The sequence below is a fragment of the Chelonus insularis genome, unplaced genomic scaffold (assembly GCF_013357705.1).
Source record: "Chelonus insularis isolate UGA/USDA-ARS -01 unplaced genomic scaffold, ASM1335770v1 contig_56_pilon, whole genome shotgun sequence".
NCBI lineage: Eukaryota > Metazoa > Arthropoda > Insecta > Hymenoptera > Braconidae > Chelonus > Chelonus insularis.
Window position 1 is genome coordinate 209,248 of NW_023276648.1, and position 17,083 is coordinate 226,330.

A 17,083-nucleotide genomic window follows, 5' to 3' on the forward strand; every position below is an offset into this window, starting at 1 on the left:
GTTGTACATGGTTTAAAAAATTGTTCTCTCTTGAACATTTTTACAACGATTATCATATTTCTAATAAGTACAATAAATAAATAATTTATCTTCTTCATTTTGATACAAATCTAGGAAAATGAGGGATATTTTTCTAGATTTGTGTATAGCCGAATCGACGGTGATCACCTCGTGAGGTTTTCTTCTAAGAAATCTATTTGAAAAGAGAAGAATCATTAACCGTATTATCAGCATCAGTATCAACTAACATATGACAGTTTTTACCATCAATTTCACCTTTAAGTATAAGTAAAGGTTTAAATAAATAATCTGATTCTTGAAAAATCATCGAAGAACTAACTACATTATGACTTAATTCTGACGAAATTTTTTTTTTTAAGAAATTCAACTTAAAAAGTTACCAATATTTTAAGAATTATTTTCTAAACTAGCTTGAACAGCTTGAAGATCTTGACAACTATTCCTCATATGACCTTTCTGTCCACAAACTCAACATTGAAAATCTTGAGAAGAATTCCCATTATCGATTTTCCTGGAATTCTTTTTAGAAAAATTAGAATTATTACTATTATTCCGGAAATTTCACAAATAATAATAATTATTATTAAACTGTTTATTGAAGTTTTAATTTTTATTATCTTTATGATCATCATTTTTATTAATATGATCATCTTCAACAGCTTTGGTTCCGAAACATAATTTATCAATCGACTTCAATTCAACAGCCCGTTGAGTCGCCGATCGAAGAAATTTTATCGTTTTTGACCGTAAAGAGTATTGTAATTTTAGATTATTTACGCATATTCAACTTGTTGAGAATTAATTAATTCTCAGTTTAAATTTGCCAGCTGACAGGAACTTCGGCGGCCATCTTGGGACTGGGTCGATAACCAATCGACCAAACAATCAATAATTCTTAATTTGGTCAATCATTTGACTAATTTTCAGTGTCCCCTTTGACTAATGAAGTTCCTGTCGCCAATCTTCCACTGTTCTCGTTCACGTGTACACGCCATTCTTATTCATTCTTAACAAATCTTACAAGTTTGAGTCAATCATCAGTACTAGTAATTGTAAATTATCAGAGCCATTCAAGCTTCATTCTAAAACTAGAATCAAGTAATATTTCAAGACTTTTCATTGTAATTTAAGACATTACATCAAGATTCATTTTGCATTGCATTGATAGGCTAACGCCACGTGCACAATCACATTCTTGCTCATCTTGAGAAGTGTGCTGAGCTCGTGTGGGAGGTCAATAATACCGAACACACCAAGTTGAGTATTTTTTGGACATTCAATTCAGATTCAATAATTAAAAATAGACATTCAGTGATTTTGATCGACATTCAGTCTTCCTATTTTATAACACAAAGTTTGTCAGTATATTTAGTGTACCTGTTAGTGCTTAAAATAAAGATACTTTATTTTTTATAGAATCTGACTTCCGTTTGCTCTGTTCCGGCACAATCATCCCTATCCTTAAACGGTTAGGTTAATTCACAAGTTGAGATTTTCTCAACACAACTTATTTATCCAAATCGTTGGAAAAATCGATTCAACTTTCATTTTCATTCTGTTTCCTAGCTTGGAAACGACTGAAATAAGCTCTAGAAAATTGAGCTGAACGAAACGATTTTTTAAAGATTTCGATAACAGACTTAAATTTCTCAAATCATCGATGCTCAAGTTTTCTAAAATTTCTTAAAGTTCGTCCTTCAAACAGGACACTAAAATTAGAAGCTTCAAGTTCATTCGACTAATTATGCAATCGAGCGATGGTCTCAAATTGACGTGAATAAGATTCCAACGTCTGAGAACGATCATATTTTACCGGTTACGCGAAAGATAACGAATTCCCGGCGGACGATGATGAGACCAATTCAATTAGATTGAGATTCAAATTGAAAGAATTATTAGGATTAACAATTCATGAAGAATTATTTGGATGAATGAATTTGTTTCAATATTTATCGAATTGTTATTATTAATATTATTCATCTTGCGATTCGTCAAAGGTGTCTGGCCAGAGATCCCAGGGCTTCGACCCACCTGGAGCCTGACCAGACGGGATTATCCTGCAGACCCCGACTCCCTCAGGTTTGAGGGTGAGCCGAGGCTGCAGCCGTTCAGTCAAAGTTATTACAATCGTCTCAGGATTCGGAGAGACGCGAGGATGACCGCTTTCTGCATACGAGCCGCGAGAATCTCAGCCTGACTACGGCAGACTGGTGTTGTTCGAAGCTCTGTCAGAAAGCAGTCCCTCATTCTTCCGAGGACGCTAATCACCAAGACTATCACGTGCTCATGACCTCCATGAGTTCTCTGTAGCGTTCCTGTTTACTTTCCTATTTCGCACGTATATTCGTTTCAGCCGGGGATGAGAACTCAATGTACTATACGTGCTTGGTGGTATGGTCGAAGAGAGTATTTGGAATTCTTTGAAATTTTCGCTCTCTCGTTTTTAACGACTGACTCAATTCCACCGGAAACATCGGGCAGCACTGGTGTCTCGTCTTTCCTATAAGAGTGCCGAAGGTAGTAGTACAGCACTCTTAGGGCAACGTTATGCTTGTGAATATAGGCTGAGCGCACTCATATCAAACAAGCTGATAACAGATGATGTAGCGTCTCATCTATATCACCGTGGCAAACTCGGCATCTTGTGTCCTCAAGTTGCTCGTGCATAACCTCACGCCGATAGGCGAGGGTAGAAAATACACCCAAAGAACAAGCAAGCTGACTGAAGATATTGAAAAGTCAGGTGGTGTGACAAGTCCTGTGTTTTCTTTTTTATTATCCATCTCTTTCCCCTCGTTAAACCAGCGCTCTTTCGCGGCTCATATTTACAGTGCCGAGTAACACTCTACTCTATACTGAAAAGTTCGGGTGTGACGTCACGACGCAATGTTCAAATGTAAATATCTCGATAACTATTTAACATTACGGGGAAATTTTCAATATGCAATTAAAAATAACTATAAGCTTTCATTAAAATCCAAAATAGGATTTTTTCATTGAGTATTCATCGAGATACAAAATAGGCCACGCCCCAAGTTTCGTTTTCCGTACATTCCAACTTGATTTCTAGCCTCTTCTTTGTCTGTCTTGCCTCAATGCCATCTTATGCGGACCTCTTTTTCATGGCCATAATTTTTCTCCGATATATATCTATATAGATTATCTTAAAATACATATAATGTGAAACGGAAGTTTATTTAATTTTTGGATTTAAACACTAATGTTTATTTATAACGAACTGAAAAAGAAGGAATATGACAACTGAATTTGTTATAAATCATCGACAACGGAATCTGCGCAATCAGTTCGAATGCTTTCAACCTGATTTTTTTTCTTTTACTAAAAACAAGTTACTAACTATGTTACGTGGATGGAAATTGACTCAATCAAATGAAATTAATTCGAATTTTTTTTACCGGGATTAACATAATTGTAATCGCTTCAGAAGAGCATCTATTAAATCTTACATTGAAATCCGAATTTTTACTGTTTCCATTCATATACACAAATTTATTACTTTTTCTTCCATGTTATCACAAAGTATTACGTATCTAGAATGGGGATACCTGAACGTCGACATTTTTTTCTAAAACTTCACTCAATCAATTGATTCTCATGTAACGCAATCATGTCATATCGATTATTTACAGTAAATAAGAGATTCTGTTAATCGGCTGAGAAAATAAATGATTTCTTATTTAGGTTTATCACTTCTTTCAATCTATCACTGTTATACCAGTCGAACAGCATTTACGCGGACAAATAGATAGAAAAAAACAAATACATCCTATATCTTTTGTCAGATTTAATCTTTTTAGCCTGGTGCACTGCAAATCCCAAGATTCCAAGAACGTGTTAAAATAACACACATGAAGCGTATTCAATGTAAAATGTCCGTAAACAAATTATACGTGATTTATAGACACTTTTTATGCATTTCATAGTGTGTGGAAAATCTATAGTTCGTTTACGGCATTTAACATTGAAGAGGCTCAGCGTGTTAAATGTGTCTACAAAAATAACAAACTCGGATTTGCTATGTGGTAAGATTGGTATCACTTTGACTTCGTTCAACTTATCTCCAAATAACTTTCCTTGTTATAATCATTGCGATGGATAAAAAATGAATTTAAACAAACGTCTACATTTAAAAATAATAGAATTTGTTATAAGTAACCAAACTGGAGATCATCACAAAATTTGAGTTGTTTTGCCGTAGAAACGGGCTTCAATAAAACGAAAGTTAACGACGAAAAAAAATAAATTTTAAAAAAACATTCGTTGTCTATCGATTTTTCGTGTAAAGTTGAGTTTCCACGGCATTTCCGCGATATCGTAGGTTTTTAATGTTTTTTTTAAATCTCAAAAAAAAAATTTTCGGTGCGAGATAAGGGTTCAACCTACCAAAAAAAAGAGTTTTATTATGTTTGAAATCACAAAATTGCACCAAGTTTGACTTGCCATAATCACAAAACTATAAAATTGTTTAATAAAAATATCACATAAGTGTGCCTGTTCTGACTTGGAGGGCCCCAAGTCAGCAAGTCTCAGAATATTCGAAAATTGTTAATGCCGGACTTGTCCACCGGCGCGTTAGTCAACTCACTGGACTAATCATCGGGAAGTATTTCTCTCATGGCCCAGAAAGCAACTCTACGGCCCTAGTGACGCCAACAAGCACGCGGTCGAGCACTTGTGGCGTCAGTTAGCTCCAGGCAAATCACGCGGTCATCTCTGTACAACCTTTCGCAGTCAAATCGCAGATTTTTTCAGTCAGCTCACCCTTTGTAGTTAGAAATACGGTCAAACAGACTCAGACAACTCTCGTGAACATAATTGAAGCTTCATAATCAATCTCATCCTAACTGGTAGGCTCTTTTTAATTGACATTTTGTTAACACACTTGTAACGATATTTTATTGCTATTAACATTGTTCGATCATCAATAACATTTTAAATTAATCATCTACTAAGTAATCTAATATTTTTCAAAGTTTGATTATCAATTTCTATCAATTAGCAATTTCATTCATTTAATTTCCGATTATTTTTTAATATAATATGTTCGATTCCCGGAATTTCATTATTCCATACTCTTAATTTTTTAATTGATAATAAGGTGATAATTTGAAAATCAAAAGTTAAAATTTTCCGTGGTGCTTGACACTATTTTACATACATTTCCAAGCATACTACTTTATGTATCGAAATAATAAAATTTTGATAGTTTCTCTGTTTCCGGCATCAAGATAATCTAATCTAATTTAATTTTTTTATCACCGTAAAATAAGAGTGTAAAATTTGCTATCTTTTCTACAGTATTTTATAATTATCCTTCATACAATGATAAACTAAACTCAGATAACATACCTATGTACAGTAATCCATCAAGATCCAGATTTTCATTATCTCCATGGATAGTTTTCAATGTTGTGTGATCATCTATTGCGAGCGTATGTTTTTTTGGAGAAGGCCGTTCAATACTGACAGCATGCCATTTACCATCATTCAATCGAGATTTTAAGTTATCTTTCATTCGAATTGGTCCATCACCCAGATCAAAGGTATAGTGAATATGACCATCGATGAGTTCAACAGCAATGTAATCTTTTTCTTTGCCACCATTAAAAAGAATCAATCCGTTAGACTCCCATGTTTTAAACTATAATCAAAATATCAAAAAAATAAATATAACGTTTGCTGCCTGAAAAAAACAAAAATTCTTATAATAACAGAAATTAACAAAATTCAAATTTATCAAAATTTGAGATACATCGCAACACAGTTTGTAACTATCTCTATTGAAGAGGAAAAATTACGCGATGGAAGATCTTGAATACAATATAAACGAATTTCATTCGAATAGAATATTAGAAGTAAATTTTAGGTTTTCCAATTTGAATTAATGACTCATTTTACTCAACCTACCTTTATAACTATTTTAATGAGAATAAAAATATATGAGCAAATTTATTTTTACCTAAGTAATACTGTCATTCGATTCTTAAAAAATATGTCTCTTCATTTACCTCATTTACTATTATTTTTTTCTGTTTCGCTGATTCGTGAATTTGTTTGTTATAACTCAGTCATACATTCTCTACTGTTCAGTATTAGAGAATGAGTTGAGCTGTTAATTAACATTTCATACGATGGATCGAACAATATCTAATTTTGAAGTTGACATTTTTTGAACCTTAAGAAAAAAAAAAGAAATATCACGACCCCAGATCTCGTTGCTGCCCTTGATGGAACCAAAACTACTAGTAAAAACGCCGCATATGACTGCTACTGCTATTAGTCTCAGTGTTGATGTTAACACCATTAATCTCAGCCCAAGTACAATTCATTAGAGTCGTATAAAATTCTGAGAGTTGATGGCAACACAATTGAACAGGAATTTGGCAGTGGCAAAATGTTTCGTCGTACATTGGGATGAAAAATTACTGTCCTATATCGCTGTTCTTAATAGAGTTAAGAGATTACCCGTTGTCTTGTCTGGTTTAAAAACTGATAAACTGAACTACTTTGTCCTTACTTTAATGAGGGTTGTTATTTGTTCTAAAGAAACGATTTCGATGGTAATAATAGAGTCTCTAAATTTCAAAGCATAATTTCCAGTTACTTGGCGTAACTTTTATTAATTGGCTTGAATATTTTCAATGTTTTCAAAATTTCATGCTTCTGTAAAATCTTGACCGTGCGCCAAGTTTTTCGTTGTGATGTTTATTGTGTCATTAAACATACTAAATAAAAAAAAAAAAAACCGAAAATAAATATTTTCAATATTGTTGATTCTTAGATTTAAATAATTGGCGTGTAATAATTTCAGGAGATTTTGTAATTTCAACGCTGTCGTTATTTATGCTTGGCGCACATTTTTGTACTGCCTCGAAAAAGGGGGTTGCTTTTCATGAGATTTTTTAATTTTTTTCAGATACAATTACTTTTAAGAAATTTGTGATAAAATTTTCGTTCGTGGTACATAATTTTGAATGCCTTTAAATGCCACCGAAAGTTACTAATATTTCGAACGTAGTACGTGAGGTGGATGGAGTTTGAAACTTGTATGAAGAATGATTATTTGACTAGTTTTTTAACGCCTGCTCTTTCTTCCTGATGTCATAACTCTCGAACTCCTTTTGCTTTTAATGCTTTAGTAGAATGTGATCCTAAAAGTTCGGCCTTTTCTTTCGTTAGATTCAGATCCCTGGATAGATCATCGTTCTTGGCTCAATAAGATTGGAGTATTACTAGTAGAAGGCTCATGAAACTCTGGATCAGAGGACAAATCTTCCGCGCTGTCTGGTGATGTCTCAGTGTCTAGTGATGAATGCGCTGGCAAATCCTCAGAACGGAACACAAGTTTGTCAACTGAACTCACGTAAGGATACTTCAGAGCATGTTTTTTTTTCCTGTTTTACCCTTTAAGATTAGTGAGACAAAAATAGCAGTCAGTAATGTGATCTCTTGGTTCACGCCAAATGGCCGGTTTCGTAAAGGGCAGCATCTTAATTTTTTTATCGGTTAGGTTTCTGTAGCAATTTGTACAGCAGACATGTGGCACCCACGATTTATCTAGATTGGCAACTCTAATTTTGAAATAATTAAAATAACACTCTTTTATATACGTAGTAATAGACTTCTTCTCGCTATCTGTTATGAACTTTCCACACGCGTAACAAAACGATCGGGAGAATTGATGCAACTCCGTGACATTTTTGTAGCTTACTGTCCGGCGTTTCGAACACGATTGAACTTGTTTCAATATTTTATTTATTCTTTGTAGTATCGTAAAGAAAAAAAGTGTAGAGGTGGAAAATTCACGCGAGTCATTCATTTCTACAACGGTAACTAAACAAACCTAAGTATTATTATTTTTGTGGTAGACTCGAGGATACATAATGAAACCAATATGAATCACTTAGGTGGGAGAATCGATGTTAAATAGTGTTATTAAAAAATTGGGCTTACAGTTATGCATACTATTCAGACAAAAATAATAGGATACCATGGTCATCTAGTGCCTCACTTTGGTCAATGAATGAAGAAAAGGATTCCGGTAGAATGCCTCCAACCGTGTATATTATATAGTAACTCCTCGAGAACGCTCCAGGACAGACATTGTGAATGAATAATCAAATGATCAATAAGAGCCAATGTTGACAGATTAGAGGTTACAAAAACCCTGAATTAAACAGAAAGTAGAAATCCATAAAAAGTCAGAATAACTAATCATCTTCATAAAAGGATAGTCTATTCACCTAAGCAACTTTGAAATGACCATTTGGAATTTTATGAATTGAAATTACAACATCATTATGTTTGTTTTAATGATATATGGACCTTTCCACTTACGTTGAAGTTTCGGACATCTTCCTTTAACTTTTTGAGGGAAAAATAAACAAACGTTTCGACCGGCATCAAAAAAAAGAACATTGGATTTCAAATCATACATACACTTAAGTTTTTCTGATTTAATTTGCAACTTATCACGCACATTATCGTGAACAATCTTCAATTATCGAAGATTAAAAACAACATCAGTAAAAGGATTATGTGAAGGATTAATTCCTCAAAGAAAATTATTTCAATCTTTTCGATTCTTAATAATACATTTGGACAGATATTGAAGGAAAGTCCTATGCAACCTTTCAACTAAACCATTAGATTAAGGATAAAGAGGCGTGGTCCTCGTATCTTTAATACCAAAAAGACTCATCACTTCCTTGAAGATTTCAGATTCAAATTCTCTACCTTGATAAGAATGAACTTCAATAGGAACACCATATCTGCAAAATTTTCAAGTTACTAGAGCCTCAGCAATAGTAGAAACCTGATGATTAGGCAGAGGAATCGCCTCAGGCCATCTAGTAGAATAATCTGTAACAACAAGTTAAAATTCATTTCCAGAAAAGGTTTCAGTTAGAGGACCAAGAATATTAATGGCAACCCTTTCAAAAGGAGAACCGACATTATAAATTTGAAGTTGACCATGAGACTTTTTATGGGGACTCTTTTTAGCGAAACAACCTTGGCATTTTTTATACCAAATCTTAACATCTTGTTTGAGAGTTGCCGAGAAAAATCGTTGACGAATTTTCGTAATTGTTTTATTGATTCAAAAAATTACCACCAGAAGGAGAATTATGAGCCTCAAGAATTATTTCATTCACTTTAGCTGGAGTAATGACAACTTGAAAAATGAAATGAAAAAGATTTGGAGCTTCCCAAAGTTTAACTAAAACGCCATTTTTCAATTCTCGAGAATTCCAATACAGTAAATAAATTCTAAAAGTGGAATCAAAATGTGAAACGTCATTAAACTCGAGAATTTTTTTTTCCTGTTTGAATGTAATTAACAAATTCAAAATAGTATCGTCGTTTCGAAATTTAATTCAATCAGAATCATTGTCAATTTCACAAATGACACAAACATATGCTAACTATCACATTTCTCATTAGAATCTGTTTCAATACATTTTTTACAATCACACGGACGCCGAGATAGGCCATCAGCATTATCATGTTTAGGACCAGGTCTATGCTGAACTTCGAAATCATATTGGAATAAGATTTTAAACCAACGGGCTACTTGATCTTAAGGATTTTTGAAAGAAAGTAACCAAGTGAAAGAAGCATGATCAGTTCTATTAGTGGATATAAAGGTTTAGCAATAGTAGCAAAATGTTTGACGAATTTCCTATAACAAGAAAAAAGACCTAGGAAACTTCTACGTTCAGATTTATTTTAAGGAACAGGCCAATTGAAAATGGCAGAAATTTTATCTAAATAACTTTTCAGTCCTTTTCCAGATACTACATGTTCAAGGAACTTTTTTTGGGAAAAATATACATTCCTTAGGATTTATTACTAGCGGAGCATGAAACAATCTTTAAAAAACATTTTGAAGATGAATAAAATGTTCATTTAGGCTTTTACTGAAGATAATTATATCATCCAAATAAAATGAACAAATTTTGCCAAGACGACCTTTCAAAACTATGTTCATAAGATTAACGAAGGTTGCAGGAGCATTACACAAGCCAAAAAGAAGAACCGTTAATTGCCAAACCTTAGTTCAAATACAAAAAGCCATTTTAGGTCTATCTCCCGGAGCAACTTCAACTTGCCAATGTCTACTTTTTAAATCAATAGTAGAAAATGATTGAGCACCAAGAACTATATTCAATATGTCTTCTTGATGTGGAATTGGTGTTGAATCCTCAGCTGTAACATTGTTGAATTTACGATAGTCAACACAAAATCTAATTGGCCAGGAATCCCAGGGTTCCGACCGACCTAGAGCCTGACCAGACGGAATGATCCTGCAGACACCCAACTCCCTCAGGGTTGAGGGTGAGCTGGGACTACAGCCATTTAGTCAGTTTTACAGCCGTCTCAGGATTCGGTGAGAACCAACGATGACCGCTTTCTGCATATGAGCCGCGAGAATCTAAGCCTGGCTATAGCCAACTGGTATTGTTCGAAGCTCTTTTAGCGATGCTTCATCTCTCGGAAGACGTCAATCACCAGGACTATCACATACGCTGTATATTCGTGATAGACATTTCTCATGACCTCAATGAGCTCTCTGTAGCGTTCCTGTTTACTCTCTTCTTTTGCACGTATATTCGTCTCAGCTGGGGCTGAGAACTCAATGTAATATACGTGCATGGTGGTATGGTCGAAAAGAGTAATATCCGGCTTATTGTGTTCTCTAAGTTGAGGCGTAGAGAGCGAGTAATTCTATAAAATTTCTGCTCTCCGGTTCTCAATGACTGACTCAATTTCACCGGGCATATAGGGCAGTACTGGTGTCTCGTCTATTCCACAAGAGTGTCGAAGGTGGTAATACAGCACTCTGAGGGCGACGTTATGCCGGTGAATGTGGGCTGAGCGCGCTAATATCGCACAACCCGATAATACATGAAATAGCGTCTCATCTACATTACCGTGGCAAACTCGGCATCTTGTGTCCTCGAGTTGTTCGTGCATAACATCACGCCGATAGGCGAAGGTGGAAAATACACCATCTTGGCAAGCCATAATGAATCCTCCGGTCTCAAAGAACGAAAAGAAAAGAAAAGATGTTATTACTTTTCTCGTGATAATGTCCAGATATTCATTATTCTTATTATTGTTATTATTGGTAACTGTTGGTAATTAAATTCCTTATCTCACGAAATAAATCTTGAGTCTTTCTTCGATGTTTCTCGAAACGCTTTTCTAAACAAATTTGATCCTTGTTCAACCTTTCTTCCAACCGATTTAACCTCATCTCTGAAGCTAGAAATCCTATTTAGTACATTCTTTAATGCAATCGGCAAATTGAGTCCTCCATTCGGCTCGAGTTTGCCTACGACTTGCGCTCTCTGGCATGATTATTTCAAAGTTCCTTAAAAATTCACCAATAAAAATTTCTACGGCACGCGAAACGGACCACTTTCTGACACCAACGTAAAATAAATCCAAATAATAAATACAGCAATTAATAAGTAATGAAAAAGTTAATTGACAGCTAATAATTAATTGAAGCGAAGACGTCCGGTCAACTCAAGTCTCAGTCAAAAACTGAAGATAAACAAACTCTTCTCTTGTTGCTATAAATATTCTAATCGTCAAGCAGCGTCAACAACTTATAAAACTGTCTTTAGTCTAATAGTCATTAGATGACGACATGCAAATATTTTATAATATTGAAACCTTAGGGGATTATCATGATTCATATTTGGCTATAGATGTTTTTTTTCAGTTGAAAATCGTAGGATTAATTGTGTGAAAACATGTTATTGAGATCCTTTACATTACTACACAGCACCTGGATCAGTATTTGATGCCATGTTTAAATAAACTTGTATTGAATTAAATATTATATATCATCCTCAAATGGTATCCTCCATAAAGAAAAGAATTGGAGGTGGAGTATCGGAATGTTGTTATAGATATACTGAGGCGAGTAATGAACGTATGAGTAATAATTATCAATTACATAAGGAAATATCATATTTGATGTATTAAATTACAACTCCATTACCATTTGGTTCTTTGAAATGGTCCACAACAGAAATAGACATTATAGGAATGAATCGTCATCATCCTTTTGATTATGTACTTGAAGTTGACTTGAAATATCCTTAACGTTTATTTGAGAGACATAAAGATCTACTACTTTGTCCTGAGCATTTTCGAGCACCTCATTTACAGCAAAATAAATTAATGACAACTTTAGAAGTAACAAAAATGAAAAGAGTTTAAGAATTTAAGCAATCTCAATGGCTAAAGACATTTATAGATTTAAATACTGATAAAAAAACAGAGACAAGAAATGATTTTGATAAAAGTTTTTTTAGGTTAATAAATCAATTCGGGAAACTATGGAATATGTTCAAAAACATAGAGATATTAAACTTGTCACAAAATGAGAAAAAGACTGTGGAGAAAATTATGACATATTTCAACCAAATTATCATCCTACTGTAATTTCTAATAAATATTCAATTGCTCTATGTCTTACGAGAATGATTGCAATTTTCTAGAAACCAATATGTATCGGATCTTATGAAGAATAAGAAATGTATTCTTATTCATAAGGCACATTCAATAATACAAATTGTATGTTTTTATCAAATCAATACAATTACGAATCTTCCATCTGTATCCAACTGTTCTGTAGTTTATCAAATCTCAACCACGTAATATAGGCTTCATTGCTCTGTCTTTTTAAATCTTCTTCAACAAAGTAGACATCTGAATACTGGACTCTGCATAATTCTTGAATATAGAATCGTCCCTCAATAAGTTGATCTTGATAGAAAACCAATATAAATATCACAGGTCTTGTATTTCCAATAGTTTTAATAGTGAAAATTCTAACTGTCCAATTGGGTGTATATTCTCTTTTGAATGCATGTTTGTATTGATTTATACGCACTTTCTCACCAATTGTAAATTCTAATTCTAATCTGTTAATCACAAAGGGGAAATGTTGATAAAAAATATCGTAAAGTATCTTTTTCCCATTGTTTCATGTTACATCTTTTGGCTTCAACATAATTATACGATATTCTGTATCATTGTATAAGTTTATTCAATTGGGTAAAATATTAATCCACTTGTTATTGTCACTTATGGTAAATCGTTTCCACATTCTATTTTTTAACGTACAATTATATCGTTTACAAATAGAAGCTTTGAGAGTTGTAAGTGTTGAACACATTTCTTTTTTGTATTGTTTCATGAGTGTTTAAAGTTTCGAATATAAAATTTTTGGCTCCGAACTGCACGTAATTATTGAGGTACTCTTTTTTTATTAAGCAGCGATTTCATAGCAGCAGGAACATCTTTGACATTTTTTGTCTTTAACGCTATAGCCAATGCATATTTTGAAAAATTACCAATAATTGTGCATAGATATTTCTATTCGTAAAAAACAGCTATCATAAGATATCTGTAAATAACGGCGCCACGTCACTGTTGTTCGAACGTCCGATATTTTCAAATTGTTCTACATGCAAAAAATGTTTGAAATCATAAAATTGCGCTAAATCCGACTTGCCATAATCGCAAAACCATAAAATGGTTTCTATAGATTGTTTAAAAATTAATTTTAAATAAAAAAAAAAATATGACGCTGTTGGTTCTTCTGGCTGGGAATTTGTTCATTAAATTTAGCCCATTTTTCTCTATGAAATGACTTGTGCCACAAAATTTCGTATAGACTATAATAATTAGTTAGAAACTGAAAAAATGTTCATTCTATGATTATGCTTCTGATTATAGCACTATCTATTATCATATCGTATTGCATTTTGAGAGGACCGAAAATTATTGATTTAGTTGATTTATGTTTTCTGAGCTAAGAATAATGATAGCAGATTAGCTACGCTGTAGGATGTGGTCAGGAGAGGTGCACACACAAAAGACACTTTTTTTGAGCGATAATCGAGCACGTGTACTTGAGTGTCGCTTAAGCGTTAATGGCTGCAATCGCGTTGTAGCCGGTTGCGTTGGTAGACCTAGCACAGTGATAGAGCAACTGTCATTAGCTAGATTGAAGAAGAAGAGCTAGGATTCGCCGAGCACTGAAACGAGAGCTAGGATAGGGCGAGCTTAACTGAGCACGAGCTGAGACGAGAGCGAGTCCAACTGACAGGTTGCGATTAACCTCTCGCAACATACTCCCCGTCCGCCGCAACGTCCTCGCGGTACTCGTCTACTGGTAGAACAATGAGCTTGGTGATTGGTCTGTTGAGGGTGGTCCTTGACGTCTTGATTGAGACGTTTCGTAATAATAAATAGATCGAAAATGACTCAAATAGTAATTTCCTCAACTAAAGGAAAAGATTAAGATACACATTGCTATGTGATATATGACATAAATTCCGTTTTTATTTTTTGAAACAAATCTAATTGTCATAAGCAATTAACATAAACAAATCGTAGCCTATAACCTTATAAATCACCTCCTCTCCGTACCTGCAATGTTTGGTTACATTCGAATTATTTGTTCTGGATATTAGCGTGGACAGACATACAGACACCAGAATTTTATATATTAGTTATATATATCCATCATTTTTTATATTTAAAAATTTAATCAACTTATGTTTCACATAATTTATCTTAAAGAACAATCCTTGCGTAAATAATATTATCCATATTTTTCATGAATATCAACGAAAGAACGATATAAATAATTTATTCACTCAATTTACAGAGTAGGAGTATACCTATATGTATTGTAGAAAAGTCTTGGCCACGAGAAAGAGAGTTTTACGTCAAATTGCATTTAGATAAGACTGACAAAGCAGAGGCTAGAATGAAGCTAGAAATCGAACATTTCAATACAAAGCAGCGTGTGATTCGGCACTTTAATTGTAAACCGCGAGAGCGCGTTAGTTTGACGAGAGGCAATAATTGGATAGAACAAAAAGTGCAGGTGACGTGGCGCCGAATATCTACCGCTACTCTAGATCCATTAATGAAGGATGGACAAGCACTGAAGCTTCAAGTCGGCGCGTGGTCATCAATACAAAAATGTATTATGCGCGGTCGATTAGACTGTGCGCGCCCGCTTGAAGGTTAAATCAATCACGTCTGTCAGCCACCTTTCATCTAAACTTTGTACATAAAGCTCTATAATACCGATATACGTTTTGCTTTAAATGTGCGAATGTTATTGGCGTTATCATTTATTCCAGAAAATAATGTTATTCAAGCTTTTGATGAACTTGTTCAGTCTAAGTATGATTGTGAGCATGCAGATAATTTTCAAAAATTAGTAGAGTATTTTGGAAGAACCTGGGTTGGTATGAGAATGAATATTGGTAAAAAACGACTGAAACCATTATTTGCCTTACCACTTTGGAATTGTTATGACGCAGTAATCAATGGTTATATACAAACTAATAATTTAATTGAAGGATGGCATAGTCCCTTCGATAGAAAAGTGGGAATTAGTCATCCTAGTACCAGTAGATTTATAGATGTGATGAAAATGGAGCAAGCAACGACTGATGTTTACATAACATTATCTAATACAGGTCTTGAAATAGTATCAAAACGTAAAAGAGCATATGTAGATCTCGATCATCGGCTCGAAGAGATTGTATCATCGTATAATAAGAAAAAAAAGCTATCATATTTACACGATATTGCATCGATTCTGAATTTAAATTATTTATTTGAAAAATACCATTATCTCATATCTTTGTATCTGTAATGAAACAAAAGTTTGGGTTGGTGCAATGAATCGAAGTTGACAATAATGTAGTACTTTAATTTGACAGGATGAGAGTGTAAGAAAGAAACCGAAGATCTTAATAATTTGAGTGATGAAGTCTTTTGTTTTAATGGATATGACGACATATTGTTTTCGAAATGTTTATTGTAATTGTTAATATCTATATTCTAAATAAAAAAGTATGTACATGAGTGAAAAGTAACATAAATCAATTATATTTTCCTAGATAAAACTGTTAAAATTATATAAAATATGATTTAATGAAAATGTAAAACATTAATGTTAACCAGTAATGTAATTGTTAAATAATAATCGTTGATAAAAAAAATGAATTTTTCAAAGATGAAATTGGAGTTAATAGTTTATTGTAATCATTAATCGAGAGACGTGTAACGTAGTTATCTTATCGCGTAGTTATTTTGTCGCGCGGAGATTTTTTTTGCGCGGTTCTTTAGTCACCGTTATTTTGTCGTCGGAAATTTTTGTATAGAACCATAATTTATATACTTATTCCAGGAAGCATTATCTCTCGATTTACAGAATTACGCAATCGTTTATCATGGATATCAAACTGATTATCAACCGTTAAGTTTAAGCCGATTCCTGAATACGATGAATACTCATTTTCACAAGACTATGTGAACTCTATTAACGTCCGTCAATGAATCACGGGTTTCTGATTATACTCTGGATAATATATTCATTTGAAGCATTCTATCTGTTCCTTAGAATTGGGCTTTAAGAGTTTCCAATGTTAATTCTATTGCTGCAACTGACTTTTCCACAGATGTATGGAATAACACGAGTAACGCGAGTATACTAGTAATACTAAGACGGCATGTTCGGCCTAGGGGCGGTATTTTATCCCAACTCTCCATCGAAAACTGAAGAAACGCCAAAATTCATCCCCACTTTTTACGCCTACACCCAGGTAACACCTTATACATAGATCCACTCCTATCGAAACATAAGATCTCCCCCCCCCACTCTCTTCACATCTACAGCAATAAGAGTCTACCGCAACATACACACATAGGATAACTACTGTGATCAGCCGTCTACAATTACAGTTAGTAAAAAAATGAATAACAAGACGTCTGTGCTGGAAACAATGAAATCAGTGTACTATACAGCGAAGCTCTCAGCAGTTCCACTAAATTCGCAAAAAATGTTAAACAATGTTGGAATTTTCGTTGGCGAAGAATCATTTATTTATTTTTAGTCGAATTATTTGGAAAGTATCATTGATGGCAAACCATCAAAAAATGATAACCAAAACTATCTCATATCATGTTGACACTTTCCCCGACTTAGAGA

The 17,083-nt window shown here is 33.9% G+C and overlaps 1 protein-coding gene across 2 annotated transcripts in view; it reads right to left on the reverse strand.

Annotated features, from left to right (window-relative positions):
• Nrx-1 (Neurexin 1) overlaps nt 1-17,083 on the reverse strand; it is a 763,150-nt gene that overhangs the window by 80,370 nt on the left and 665,697 nt on the right. For both annotated transcript variants that reach the window (XM_035088915.1, XM_035088914.1), the window contains one exon: nt 5,392-5,683. In XM_035088915.1, the coding sequence (XP_034944806.1) occupies nt 5,392-5,683 (292 nt within the window). The remainder of the gene's footprint in view (nt 1-5,391; nt 5,684-17,083) is intronic.